Source organism: Xiphophorus couchianus, chromosome 22 (genome assembly GCF_001444195.1).
Source record: "Xiphophorus couchianus chromosome 22, X_couchianus-1.0, whole genome shotgun sequence".
Taxonomy (NCBI): Eukaryota; Metazoa; Chordata; class Actinopteri; order Cyprinodontiformes; family Poeciliidae; genus Xiphophorus; species Xiphophorus couchianus.
Window position 1 is genome coordinate 8,910,054 of NC_040249.1, and position 14,894 is coordinate 8,924,947.

Below are 14,894 nucleotides of genomic sequence, written 5' to 3' on the forward strand. Positions count from 1 at the left end.
AGGGTGCCCTGACTTCGATCATTATCGCATCGAGTTTAAGTGGACATGAGGGACTTCTTTAAGTTTTAATTAACGTGAAAGAAAATCTGGAAATCTTTGGACCTGCTGCAGCAACATTTTTGTAATTCTCTCAGATCTCGGGTGCTGCTGAGCTGTGGCGTCCTCAGCCACAGGTTCAGACTTCTTTCACTTTTCCCACTTTCACTGCTTCATTTGACCACCGGGACTCTTCCTTCTTATTAAATCCGATTTGCTCATCTAATTTAGTAATGAACAATTCAGTCATCATTTCCAAGTGAGTAAATTTTAATAATGAATATAGTCATATTATTTGGAGTCTTGTGCAAATTTCCCATCCCAAAATGACTTCACCTCAAGTCAAGAAACATCTCCTCAGAAATGACTTCTTCCAGGTTTTTATCTGGGGCACCACATGAAAATTACATTTTGTTTAAGCCTGTGCAGTGAAATCTTAAGCCTGGCACTTCTCTCTGAAATACTGTACATGTCCATGACTTCAGGAAACTTTGGTTTCAAAGTACTGATTTATGAAAAACAAATTTCAATCATTTTAAAATTTGGCTATAGAGACACCAGGTGGTGAAGTGAAAAAAAAAAAAAAAAGCTTTTGTTCAAACCAAAAATCTCTGGGATGATTTCTGCCAAATTAACACATATGGCAAGAATTACAACTTTCCTGGATTTCTGCATCATCTTATTACTTCCAGGTTTTCTTTCTCCTCTATTGCATCCTTGGAACCATATTCACAGTCAGTTCAGACAGCCCAAAAATACAATATAACTTGGGGTTTGTGTGCGCTGTATTGCTTGGTCCAAAATAGCTCTAAGCTGAGCTGGAAAGTTAGTTGGTGAAGCTGGCAGACGTGAATGTCAACATATTTTCAATATCCAAGATACAGTGAATAATAAACACATTCAATATGAGACAATCACCTCTATATTAGATCTCGGGTTCTACATTATTTTGTATTCTCATTGCATTATATCCTGCGTAACCTCTAATACTTATATAAAATATATAAAAAAGACTTAAAGGTGACTTGCAAAAGTATTTACACCCCACAACTTGCTTTTTATTCCTTTTTGTTTCTTTTTTACGTATTGTCATGTTACACCTATAAATTTCAATGCATTTATTATGTCACCAATACAAAGTAGAATGTACTTTAAAAAGTTAAGAATGTATGATTTAATTTTCTTTCTTTCTTTCTTCTAAACAAATAGAAGAAAGAAATGTGAAATCTGAAATGTGTAACTTGCGTTTGTATTCATCTCCCTTTACTTAGAGTCTTCCAGAGGAAATCAAACAACTTTCAAATTTCACTTAGTCAATAAATTAACATAAACACAATTGTTCTCAGAAGGTTTGTCAGACAACATTACTGAACAAACAACATCTTGAAGGTCCAGAAACACAAGCATACAAATGATGGATACAATTCAAAGCAGTGTTATATTTTAAAATAATGACTGATCTTCAAACATATCGTGGAGCATTGATTGTGGGATTGCATGAATATCACAGGACACTAAGAATGCAACATCAAACCCACCAGCTTATCTTGCGCCGGAAATGGAGAGCAATAATCAGACAACTTGCCTGTAGGCCCATGGTTACTCTGGAGGAACTGCAGACATCCACAGCTCAGGTGGAAGAACCTGTTGACAGGACAACTAATATTGTCCACGCCACAAATATGAAATTAATAGGAGTGTAGTAACAAGAAATGTACTTTTTAAGGAAGGTTATGCAATCTATTGTTTGCAGTTTATCTTAAGCCATGTGTTACATGCTCACACTTTTCTTCCGCCTCCTGATTGTTTATTTTTGTTTTTATTGTTGGCACCTTTGACGGTTCACTGGTGGGGGCGGGGCACAGCCAGCCCAGGTGTTTTAGCTGGGCTGGTGGCGCACCTGAGCGGGATGAGTGATGGTGGCGTGTACGAAGCTGCCGCAGCAGCGGAGTTTTGGACGAAGAAAAATTAATTGAAAATACGGTGCGGGAAGACTCTGGACGAAAAAAAGAGTACCTTCACCTCGGGACGGATCCACCCAGAGGGGAGCGTCGGAAGTTTTGGCCGGGATGAAGTTTGTTTTTGTTTGTTTGGATTTGTTTTGGGAAAACCGGCTGGACGCTAAAGCATTTTAGCACCGGGGGAGTTACACCCTGCCAAGATCAGCCACCGACGAAATCACCAGAGGTGCGGTTTTTAGGAAAACAGAAAAAACTATATATATATTAAGATAAAGAAAAAAAAAACTATTAAGCGGAGCGGCTGATGAATGAGGGATCGCGAGGGCTCGCCCTTTTCCAATGGATGCCAGCTGGTCAAGGAATATGATCTACTGATCGGACATAAGGTAAGCCCCCGCCACACTGTGTGTTCCGTCAGGTGCCCAGTTTTGTTTTCTTTACTTCGTTCCTTTTTGTGTAAATTATGACACACTTTGTTGCGGCCCCTTCTCTCCCGTAAGAGCAAACATGTGGATGTGGGGTTTGTGGTCAGATAAGATATAAAGTGAACTTTCTGCCCTACATTTAAAACACTATATGAAAACCAGCACTGCTCTGAACACATTGTGAACTCTGAGAAAATATGGTGCTGGAAGAACTGTGTTGTGGGATTGCTTCTTTTTTTTTTTTTTTCTTCAGCAGGGACAGGGAAAGTGGTGAAACCTGACGCAAGTATAAAGTGAGTAAAGTTTATTTACAGACACAAAGCATTATGCAACCTAGATTACATATCAGTTACACGTAGCATGAAAACAAGTATATAAAGAGGCACAAGCCACTGGAAGCTGGACAGAGCTAAGCAGACGATAAACATAAAGCCCAGTAAACATGATTAAGTTCAAAGGATTCTCCTTTGTAAGGATTGCCTCATCAAAGTCTAGATACATTTTAGAGTTTCATGTTCCTCGTGGTCAATCAATAAAGTATTTTATTGTGTGTTCAGTTGAATATTCTACTCTATTCAACCTAAGTAAGTAAAAATATGCTGGCACGGATCATTGCGAGAAATCTTCTAGAGTAAATGGCATAAACTTTTCAATTCCACACATCATCCCTGTCTTGGGACTGCTCATTATAATGAGCTGACTCCTTCCCCTGAGCTTCTAATCTCAAGCAATCTTGATCAGTTTGTGCCACAAAGCAGTTCTAATAACTAAGATAAAATGACGATGAAAATTTAAACAAACAACAATGAATAATCTCAGTCATTTTAGCCTTGCAAAACAATATGGAACTTGAAAAGTGTTCTCTCCACTTAAACTTGCAAGCTGCATAGAGCCATAAGAGAAAAAAAATGCTTGACATCTCCCAGAATCTGAACCAAGTACCTTCTTGTTGTGAAACAACAAGATCATACCAATGCAGCCTAGATTTGTGAACTTTTGTGTTCACTGCTGCTGCTGCTATTTGGCTTTATGAGGAAAATGTATGTTCACTGAATGCTGAGCCAAATAATAAAATTATATGTATTGAAAACTAATCACACCTCAAATTAAACTACAATAGGTTTCACTTATCTTGCCTAAATTAATGTTAGTGCACTATTGTAAGAACTTTGACCAAAGCATACTTTAGTTTGATATGATCACATGCTATGTTTCTGAACATTTCAATAGATTTGTTCTGCTACAGCATTTAACTTGACTGACAATACAAGCATACAGTATTAGTGTGAGCGTCTGATGGGTTTGAAGCATGCAGCCTTTATATACAGTCACAGCAACCGACCTGCTACTTGTATTGCATTTCACTGTATCTCTCTGTAATTAACTTGAAATCATTATTTGAAAGGGCAGTTTTCTTGCTGAAGCCTCAGAGGTGTGTTCAGCTTTAATTAATATAGTTGTCTCAGGTGTTTGTTATCAGCTCGAGCTACATGCTGCTGCAGCTGCAACACCCTCTTATATCTGAGGAGCTGTATATACTACATTTGCAAAGATGCTCTGCGTATTTCTCCATCTGATTTAGGAAAAAAAATTAGTAGATGTTCGAAGTCACTTTAAGGAGAAAAGAGAGATGACTTTCATGCCAACTGCAGATATCTGTTTTCACTTACTCAATATTAGCCAGCTTTGACGGCAGATTTTTTTTTTTTTTTGAAGGAACAAAACGGTTTGACAATGCACTGTGCATCACTAATGACCCTAACGTCTGCTCTTTTTTTAATTTTTTTTTATCTGTTATAAAGATCAGAATAATTAAGAGCCTTGTGAAAGCGAACCAGACATCAGACTTGAAGAGACTAATTTCAGAGATGGCCTTTACAGTGCTCTTTTCTACTTCTGCTGGATTCTATTTAATTAAAACACAGAGAAGTCTAACAACGTAGATAGCTGTCACCTTGCTCCTTTGTGTGCGTTTTCACACTGCATGCGCACAAGTTCCTATCATAGGAGAAGGAGCTCAGGGAGCATGCACAGTTTGTATTCAGTCAGTGTGACAGGCGGCGAAGCAGCAGACTTGTCTGTCGAAAGACAATGATTCCACTCCGCCACCATGTTGTGCACACAAATGTGCTGCACATGACATCAATCCTGGAATATGTCAACTTTTACAACAAAATTTGATGACTCTTAGCAAGACACCAACATCTTCTGTGATATTTATTTTAGGAGCCTCATTTTACAACACACTGCATAGGATTACTCATATTCCCTTCTTTTTTTTTTTTCCTTTTTGGCTGCATGTTCTTTTTTTTAAATGAACTGTGCCTCATAGTAGTATATCTCTTAACGATTTTTAAATTTTGTCTTCTTACAACACAAACTTTGGTGTTGTTTGTTTTTGTGGTGTGCATATGTAATCAGCCCCCTTATTGTGGAAGTCATATTGTCTGGAATTACAGCTGCTTGTTTTTCAGGTATGTCTCTATCATCTTTGGACATCTAGAGATTGAAGGCTTTGTCTCTTCTTCTTTACAAAATGCACTGTAGGAAAAAAACAAAAAACATCTCTAATTTAAGATAAAATACAGACATCTGTTTTTGCCAGAATTTTACAGTATAAATACAGAAACATTTTTTTTTACAGTTTAGCTCAGACTTGGTCAGATTGCAGGTATCAAATCTATAAACCACAATTCTCTAGTCTTGCAAAATCACCTCAATTGAATCTATGTCTGGACTTTGACTAAACCATTCTCAGTACTGTTGTCCCTCTGAAAGACGATGAATCTCTGTCTCACCGTCCACTAAGAGGTTTTCTTCAAGGATTTCACTATATTTTTCTCTATATTCACCCTCATCCATCTTCCTATCAACTCTGACCCGCATCCCTGTCTGCCTTTGAAGAAAGGCATCCCCTCAGTATGATGCTGCCAACACCTTATTTAGAAATGGTGTAATCTGGGTGATATATAATGATAGTTTACCTCCTCTTAGCATGTGACATGCTGGCCAAAATGTTGAATTTTGGCCAGATGTTAATACATCTTCCATGTATTAACAACAATGAAGATGTATTTTGTCTTTCTTTCAACAAAGATTTTTTATGCCAGTGTTTCATATAAGAGTAGATTGTGGAGCATGTAACTAAAAGTAGTTCTTTTAGTTATTGTCCTCTGCTGTAAGTCTATGAAGCTACTCCAGAGCTAGAACAGGCTTTTTAGTTGCTTCTCTGATTAATAATCTCTTTGCTTGTTCTGTCAGTTTAGTTTGAACATATCTTGGTATGATACGTAGTTGTACCAACATGTTAAGATGAAATAGATGTTTCAACTATCAATATTGTTTGATAATCTAACCTCGCTTTGAACTTTCATTTACCTGCCTGGTCTGCTCCTTAGCTTTCATTAAAATTCTCTAACAAACCCCTGAGGGCATCACTGAACAGCAGCATGCATACTGACATCAAATTACATACAGGTGAACTTTATTAACCACTGCAATAGGGATTACTTCTGAAGGCAGTTGGCTGCACATGCTTTTGTTTAGGAGTATCAAAATAAAGGGGCTCACTATCAATGCAAGCCACACACCAGGCAGATTGTGGCTGTAATGAGACAAAATGGGAAAAGACTCAAGGGATATTGCTAACACTCAACAGATAATACGATCATCAAAAAGTGACTTTTAGATCCATTAAGGCCATGAAGACACTGCTATTTTCATATTCCTGCACATTAACCACTCACATAAGTTACAGAGTCGACACCTTGGAGTAAATATTTTATAATTCATGAATACAAGATTCATTTCAGCTTGATGGAAAAAGAACCAGTTTTAGACTTGAGTTGGAGTTCAGGTAAGGTGGAATCTGTTTCCATCATCCTGGGGGCTATTTTGAGGGTCTCTCACTTTGCTTTACAATTGCAGCTACCAAAGTGCAATTCATGAAAGAAGATGGCTTGCATATCATTTCAGTTTGAAATGGAGCCAAGAACAAGATGAAGCATGTGAAGAGGCTTGATTATTATGACTTTCAACCGGATATTACTAAGTCGTCAAAGACGTTTTTTGTGAAGAGTTAGTCCAAAAGACGTCCCAAGATGTAAACTACACAGAAGAAGAGTGTTTTGGAAATATTTCATTATTTCCATATCTTTTGGTCCTAAATGATAAACAGACTGAATAGCTGAAGAACAATCTCTCAGACACCAGCCTATCCTTTGTCTAAAGTTCTGTCAGACGTCGGGACTGAAGTGGACCAAACGCTAAAATGTCTCGTAAAAGCAGTGCTGCACCCAAATGGGTTTCTGGTACATCTTACTCTGAAATATACAACCTATCCACAGGGCTCGTATTTTCTTTTTCAGCTGTCAAATGATGCAACCGTGCATGCTGCTCCGAATAGACTCTTTCCTGTGCAATGTTTTTCTTTTTAAAAAATACCAATTTTTCTTCCAAGTTCAAAACCTGGATTTGGAAAAACAAATGTAGATGGCGTATACAGTCATGGGGGAAAAAAGAGGAAAAAAAACATTTTTATTGGTGGTAAATATAGTCATGGAGAAAACTAAGCAAGTCCTTGTTACTTACATAGGATTTAAGAGGACAAAGTAGAAGCCAGTTTCTGGTATTCCACTGCAATCAAATAATTGATCATCAAGTGAGACCATGTCTATAAAAAAAGAAGATTTGAAAGTTTATTGATATGGGTTATAAAAAAAAAAGAGCTGAATATTTAATAGGGTGTCCTCATTTTTTAAATATGACTGGATGCTTTAATGTCCTTAGTTTCTTTAAGTCTTTTCAAGCCTCATGAAAAATAATGTAAGGATTTCAATTTTTTGTCTTTAAAGTTTCCCCTTTATTATAACCATCTCATTAGTATGGCCTGAAAGTTCCTTTACCAGTCGAAGCACATCCTACATATTTTCACATCAAGGACATTTTCATAAAACATTAATTATGTCTTTCCAAACATATTTTGCCTACCAGAGCACATGGAGGAACGTCTGAAACACTAAAGCTATTTTAGTATCTTCCTAATTTTCCTCAGCTATAAAAATATGGTTTACATTCAAAACATAGATTCCTGCTTGTTAAAAAGAAAGAAACTTAGGTTTTAGAGTTTGAGATGCCATACTGCACAGTTTTTCACTTTACATCTGATTTTTTGTTTTTTCGCTTTTTTGCCATTTTCTGTGTGAGAGTCATTGTTCCAATCACCTGAATATATTGTTTGTCCTTTCTTCTCTGTGGCAACGTAGTGAGCTTTATCAGGAGTGATACTGGTACAGCCACAAGGGAACTGCCTCATTATGCTGGAGTAGCAGGGGATGTTCAAGGGTTTCTCACTGCTTGCTTTATCTTCCCCAAAATCTTGCATTTATTTATTTCGACACTCATTTGACAGTACCAGTCAACAATTATGCCAGGCAGAAACAGACTTTTTTTTTGCAACCCATAAATTCATGGAACTGGATCTGTCAATACATAAAGACTTCACAACAGCTCCTCTCAGAGAGGTTAAATCGTGGTGAACACAAACATGCCTGATCTGACTTTTCACCTTCAAGAATTACTGTCAATATTACAGTAGTTCTTGTAACAGGCAACTCGTCTTGTAACAGGTGAGTTGCCAGTTCGAAACCCCACTCTGTGAAATCTTCCACTCTTCTCAGTCTTGTGTCCTTGGGCAAGACGTTCACCCTCCTGATGGATGGCAGCCTGGCTTCTATCAGACTGCCCCAGGGCAGCTGTGGCTACAATGTAGCTTACCACCATCAGCGTATGAATGACTGACTGTAGTGTGAAGCGCTTTGTGGTCCTCTGGACTCGACAAAGTGCTATGCAAGTACACACTATTTAGATCTAGTCAAAATGCCTGAAGTTTGAATATTTTTGTGAAGTGTTGAGTTAAAAAATGTCAGAATGCTTGTCAATATATCAAAGCTTATCTTATATGAGTTATCATATTTTTCCTTATTCGGACAATAAGAAAGGAGTTAACTTTATGTGATGATGGTGTAAAATATGAGCCTGACTTTTTCTCGATTAGAATGATTGGCTGTTATGAACTTCAAATGTAAAAACAGCTCAGGTCATAATCTAGATATAATGACTGTTATTACAATTTGCTAATGGTTTGGACCTTAATAAAAAATGTGCTTTATTAAAAAAGTAGCAGATTACTCTTTTTTTATTTTTCGTTGACAGTATGAAGTGACTTTATCCTCTGTCTGCCTCTGATTGATTGTACAGCCCCTTGAGGCGTCTCTACAGGAACCTGGCGAGGAGTTCTGTGCTGAGTTCAGAAAGACTTAGATGAAACCAGAAGCCTCCAAGAAGCATTGCCATGATCAATTTGCTTGATTCGGTTGTGATAAATGTTCTTGTTTTCACTGATATCAAATTAACTGGCCCCGAGCCAACCGCCTTGTGAGGGACCTTCCTGCCAGAACAACAGTCAGGGTTCTAGCACATTTTTTAGTCTTCAAATGAGGAACTTCTAAAAATAGAATCTGGAAGAAAAGAAGAATGGAGAGAGAGAAGGAAGGAATTAAGGGAAGTTGCAGAGATAGGACACAAGGAGGGGAAAAAAGTCACGAAAGAAGGAACAAACGGATTTTTGTAGAGTAGAACTTTTGTTTGTATATTTGTACTTTAGATTGAAATGTAAAAATATGTATAGCATATGTAATAGAGCTGTTTCTTTTGCTTCGTTAAATTATTAGTCGGCCAATTTTGTTCTTACTAATAACATATTTATATCTCAACTTGAAATACTTTATTGTTCCCGGGGGAGAATTCATTTGCAACAGGGTCTACAAAATCCACACATACAAAAGCACTCACACACCAGAGAGAACTGAAAAAACTTTTTTTTTCCATCATCGTAATTTTAGAGTGAAGCCAAATACATGTTAGTCCAGAAATATACTTAGAAATCTCTTTGCCTCTTATATTAGAGACTTGAGACTTCTGATTGATTATGTGACTGGTTATGAGACAGATATATTCATGTACATTAATCATGTTTAGCAGAGCACGCTCACACTGCAAACTGCACTAACCACTTCATCCTCCTTTTAACTTTTACTTAATCATTTCTAAAAGCTAATCACTAGATTAAACGTACCAACAGTGACTCGAAGTCGCATGTATCACTCAAGTCGTCATAAAACATTACCATAAAAAATAAGCAACCTCTCCACATGCATCCATGTGGATCTAAGCGAACAAATCAAGAGTAAGAATCTATTATGTGCAGTGGGAATCCGTCCCTGCCAAACCTCAGCAAGTGAAAAACACATTACAGAAGTTGTATGGATGTCTCACACCTGCATGGTCATTACTTTTGCCGAGGCGCTGATGTGCATTGTGATGGCCAGTTTTGCTTTTAGGTTTGCGTTACGGTCAAGAATTCAGCTTTTTTAGCCGACGTTCTCCGTGATTGAAATTCTCAGTCAGCCATCAATCTGCATTATAGACTGATTTCCTCTTGTCTGGTGGGGGCTAACTAAAACAGATTGAGACAGCTCTAGCTCACTGCATCGCTAATGGCTGGCAATGAAAGACGTCTCTGTGCAGTTGACCCGTATGTGGAACAGGATCACGTCGCAGCTCAGAGCGGTGAAGAGAGCACAGCTCAATACAGGGGAGTCTCTTCGGCATCAGTCACCAGTCAACAGCATCCTCATCTTATTGACTAAATGTTGTCCAGAAATAGAATCTAATCACAGGGTTTGGACAGGCTCTAGTTCTCCTAATGGTTTACCATTAGCCATCTGGAACAAAGCCCAAAGTGTAAAAGGAAATATAACAATACATTCCGAGGGTCTGTATTGCATGGCAAAAAATGTGCTCTCAATTATTGCCACAGCACTGGCATATTTGCAGAGATCAGAAGAGCTTTGCAGCAAAAAAAAAGAGAAAAAAGAAAAGATTACTTGCTCACCCCTGCTTTGAATCCTCCTCATTATTTTCTGTCATACCAGTCCCTATTAACCTGTAAAGGCCACGGAAAGCAGAAGCTAAAATCTTGGGGGTGGGGGGTTGGAAACGGCATTTTCTCCATTCAGCTGTTGTTGAATGGATGATACAAGGGAACAGTCTGTAAGTGAAACAATTACCCAAGCATTTTTTCTCACAAGCAGGGCCAAAACAGAGTCATTACTTGCATGGCATAATTGACAGTGAACTCAGGCAATCTTATTAATTGATTACCCAGACCTTTTGGTAATGGAAAATGCAAAGTCTCATTGTATCAGCAGCCTCTCTGTCCCCCCTTACTTTCTAGCACAGGAGGGAGCAGATGGAGACCCACTAATGATTCTAGACTTCGCTCCCCATTCCCCCTCCATCGTCATCGAAGAACCTCTCAAGGAATTTTAATTTTATGCCATCAAATAACCTTTATAGTGTAGTAACATGCAGCACAGTGCATATCAAAAACAGCTCAGGCCCAGGGGAGATATATAGCTTAATTAAGATAACAAGTTTATTTCTTAAAGCAGGCAAAGATGAGGATGCGGGAGTGTGCCCCCGCGCCTCTCTCATGCAGGAGTCAGCCTCCAGCTCCTCCTCTGATACATCGTTTGCATCAGTACTTGGGAACCCTTGTCCGCGCGTTGCTGCACCTCCCCACAGTGCGTTCGCAGACTCCTCTTTACCAGGTGATGACAGGCGGGGGAGAGAAAGAGAGAGAAAAAAATAATAGCTCCTGATTAAAACAAAATTATTCTCAAAACTCTGAAGTCGGAATCGATGCATGATGGAGACGCGTCTCGGTTGCTGCTTTTTTATCCTTTTTTTCTCTGAGTGGATTTGTCTATTATCATTAACTTCCATCCTGGGCGGAACAAAGGCGGAGGTAAGGTGCATTCGCCAGTGCCAGCAGCCGCTTGTCGTAGAGGTACCCCGGGAAAGAGCGGCCCCGGACCAGGCGGGTTCCGACGCAGCTCCCCGTGAAGAATTCGTCGGATTTGTTGAGGAGTCGTTCAGCGCCAGTGGAGAGGAAAAAGACGGCGCTGCGGAATTGGTCGCGAGTGAAAAAAGTTCATTCAAACTACAGCCGCGGCCGGGGGAGAATGAGACAAGTGGTCTGCAGGGAGACGGGGGCCATCAGAAACTTTCCCACCCACCTCCGAGCGCCTCCGGTCCCTCTTCTATTAACTCGAGTGAAGAGAGAGATAACGGCTTCAACTCGACCGGGGACGCAGATGCGGTCGCTTGGAGAGTGCGAAGGAGCGCAGAGACCTGGTCCGGATTCCGGGGCGAGGGTGTGGAGGATGCTTCGGTTTCGGACCAGGAGGAGTTCGAGCTCACAAGTTCAACATTTGCCCTCGCCGGGGACACAGCTCACAACCAGGCGATGGTGCACTGGTCCGGACAAAACAGCAGCGTAAGTATAACCTACTTTGTGGCGCTCCTCATTTTACGCACGGCTGTCTTTTGACGCAGTGTGGTCAGCGCTCACTCACGCATCTATGGTATGCGTGGCTAAATTTGAAGCTTTTGTCCTGCGCTGTAGTCACAGGAAAGAGGTGAAAAACTAAGAATGCTGACAGATCGCAGAGTGTGGTGGCTGATATTCATGTGTGCCTGTGCCTGCCTTCCATCTCCTCTGTCTCGCACACAGAGCACTCACGAACACAACTTATTACGGCTGTTGCTGCATAGTTGTTGGAATATATAGAGAAATGCATTATCTGTAAGATTGCCCTAATGATCTTGTTTATAAGTTCAAAAAATATATTTCCATAAAAAGAGAGATGCGTCTTTTGATAGTGATTCCATCAAGTCCTCTCGATAAAGCTTTTTCTGTTTCCCCCTGTTTTTGTTTTATGATTGTTTATTTAAAACAAATACTTAATACATTCATGCGTAAAAGTAACTATAAAGGTATCTCTTTCTTGGCCTAAATTGAAACTTTCATCTACCTTATTAAAAAAAAAAAAACAAACAAAAAAAAAAAAAACAGGCCTACACAAACTTGAATCTAAATTAGGTGTGAGCGTACAAGACCGTGAGCATTCACAGTTGGACATCGTTAGCATGTAGAGTTGGAATGCACCTAACAGAACTGCATATGAAATATTGCCTCCAAGAAATAAAGCAAGCAAACAAGTTACTGAGACATTGGAGACATCACAGTTTCAGTCACTACTGTGACCTGATATTTTGTGCAGCTCTAATAAAAATATCATAACCATAATGATAATAAATAATTTTAAGATGTGATCTTTTAATGCAGACTTTCGGTACTTCACAGTTTGAATAAAAATGGGGAATTGTGGCTTTTTCTTGAATGATCTCCTGTGTAAATCCATTCTTCTGCTCCCCACACAGCTCTCACCACACATCAGAGTCCCACACAAAACCACACAAACCTATTTCACCCAAAAAAGAAAGAAACCTTTTATATTATGACCTATTTATTAAGATAAAAATAATTATAAAATATTGTTCTATTATTATTAGCCCTGGGCTAATAAGTATTTTTATTTTTTATTTAGATAAGCTCAAATGCAGATTTAAGAATATACTATCTGATGATCACTGAAAGCTAAGATTCATATTCCTATTTCATTAGCCACTCTCCAGATATGGCCATGTTTGTTGAACTTCCCATTAATTTGTTTCTACCAAGAAGAAATGGAAAACTTATTTGGGTGCACTGCCAGATCATTTTGTTTTGTCCAAAGAAGTTGTCTCACTGGACTGTGCTAGATGGTTTGGGGTGCTATTCTTGCCTTGTCAAATAGCATAGTCAAATGTGCTAAACATTTAAATTAAAACTATAAGTTGGACAGAAATAAAAAGTGTATATATATATATATATATATATATATATATAGTGCTAAAAATGCTTACAGAGTTCACCTGCCTTTGGTATCTACCACAGCTTGCAATTTCCACTTGATGACTTCTGTGGTCTTAAAGCTCAACAAACCCTGAGAGGAGAAGATGAGCCAGTGTGGAAGCACTTAAAACAACAGGGAATATTCCTTGTAACAAGCTCTTTCTCCATTTAGAGCCTCATGTGCAAGCAAGGAATGTCAACATCTATTTGGAGCTCCGTCATATTTAACTAAAACCACAGCTTGCTACATGGACGCTTTTTAGTCAAGAGGAATGATCTGAATTATTTGTAAACCCTCAACTGAACTGAGTTTGCTATGAGACCAGTGAGTGTCTTGTCTGATCAGCTAAGAATGAAAGAATACGCTAAGTTGGATGGTTTCATATCTGAGATCAGTTGATAGTCATTTGGGGCTATTATTTAATTTATGCTAAGTAATGTTAAAATCCAAAATTGCTGTCTGGAAACAAATATTAAGATTAGGTCAGAGGCAGAAGACATCTAAGACTTTTGCCTGTTGGACGTTTTAAAGAAATAAAAGCATCTAAGGCAGTGAATGCAGGAGTAGCAAGACATGCACACATGTATATCATCAGCATAGCTGTTTATCTCAGATCCATGTCCTTATTTTCGGTTTCTGAAATATTTTTTTAAGGTTACTTTGTATTACCCTACGTGCCATTAGCATGTAGTGTTAGATCTCAGTAATTTAATTATCATCAAAGTGAATGTTTATTTGAGTTAATCACTAAAAAACTTTATAATGAAGAGTTGGGAGGAAGGAAAGTGTGTGGTTCTAAAGGGCGCACAAATGAGGAACAGTCACATGCTTAAGGAGAATGTATAGCAAAGTCAATTCAAGAGTTTAGTTGAGATACACAAGTTGTGATCTGCAGCTGGAATCAAAGGTTCAAGAGCCACTACACTCACAGACAAGTCCAGGAAATGTACTAATTGTTTTAGACACACTTTCCAAAGCTTCTTACCTGGACTAAGGAGAAAAAGGGCAGTACTGTTCCCCAGTGGCCCAGTGTCTTCAGAAGAAAGCCAATTTTGCATTTAATTTGGTAATCAAAGTCCCACAGCGTTGAGGAAGAGATTAGAGGCAAAGAATCAGAGCTTTTTCGGGTCCAGTGCAAAGCCTCCATGAGCAGTAATTTATTTAAGTGCCATGTGTTCTGCTGATTTTTGTCCACTGTGTTTTACCAAGCCCGGGCATCAGCAAGTCTACCAGAAAGTGTTGGGGCACTTCCTTTTGCTAATTAGAATATCTAATGTACCAGTTTCATTTTTTGAATGAAATTCTTAAAATAAAAAATTTGATGATGTTCTAATTTAATAAGATGTGCCTATAGTCCCGGTAGAGAGTTCTAAGTCTGCTCCAGACTTGTCCTAAAGGGAGGAAAGCGCCAAAGAGGCTTTCTAGATATCAAAACTATCTCAGCTGACTCTTTGACGCAGAGGACTCCACTCTGAGCTTCCCCTCATTTTATCTCTAGGGTCCACTTCAGAGGGAGATCATCCAACCATTTATCCAGGATATTCCGTTTTTTCAGTCACGATCCATGTAGTGCAACCCTTAGGTACAAGGGTCGAATCATATACAAACCA

The 14,894-nt window shown here is 38.8% G+C and overlaps 1 protein-coding gene across 3 annotated transcripts in view; it reads left to right on the forward strand.

Annotated features, from left to right (window-relative positions):
• The first annotated feature begins 1,810 nt into the window (after positions 1-1,810).
• The window catches only part of LOC114138360 (VPS10 domain-containing receptor SorCS1-like), a 70,582-nt gene continuing 57,498 nt past the window's right edge, over positions 1,811-14,894 (forward strand). The window contains exon 1 of one of the 3 annotated variants that reach the window (XM_028007577.1): positions 1,811-2,383. In XM_028007577.1, the coding sequence (XP_027863378.1) occupies positions 2,306-2,383 (78 nt within the window). In that variant the 5' untranslated portion in view covers positions 1,811-2,305. Of the gene's footprint in view, positions 2,384-10,412; positions 11,823-14,894 lie in introns of those variants that run through there. The other 2 variants (XR_003594199.1, XM_028007576.1) reach the window with 2 other exon arrangements.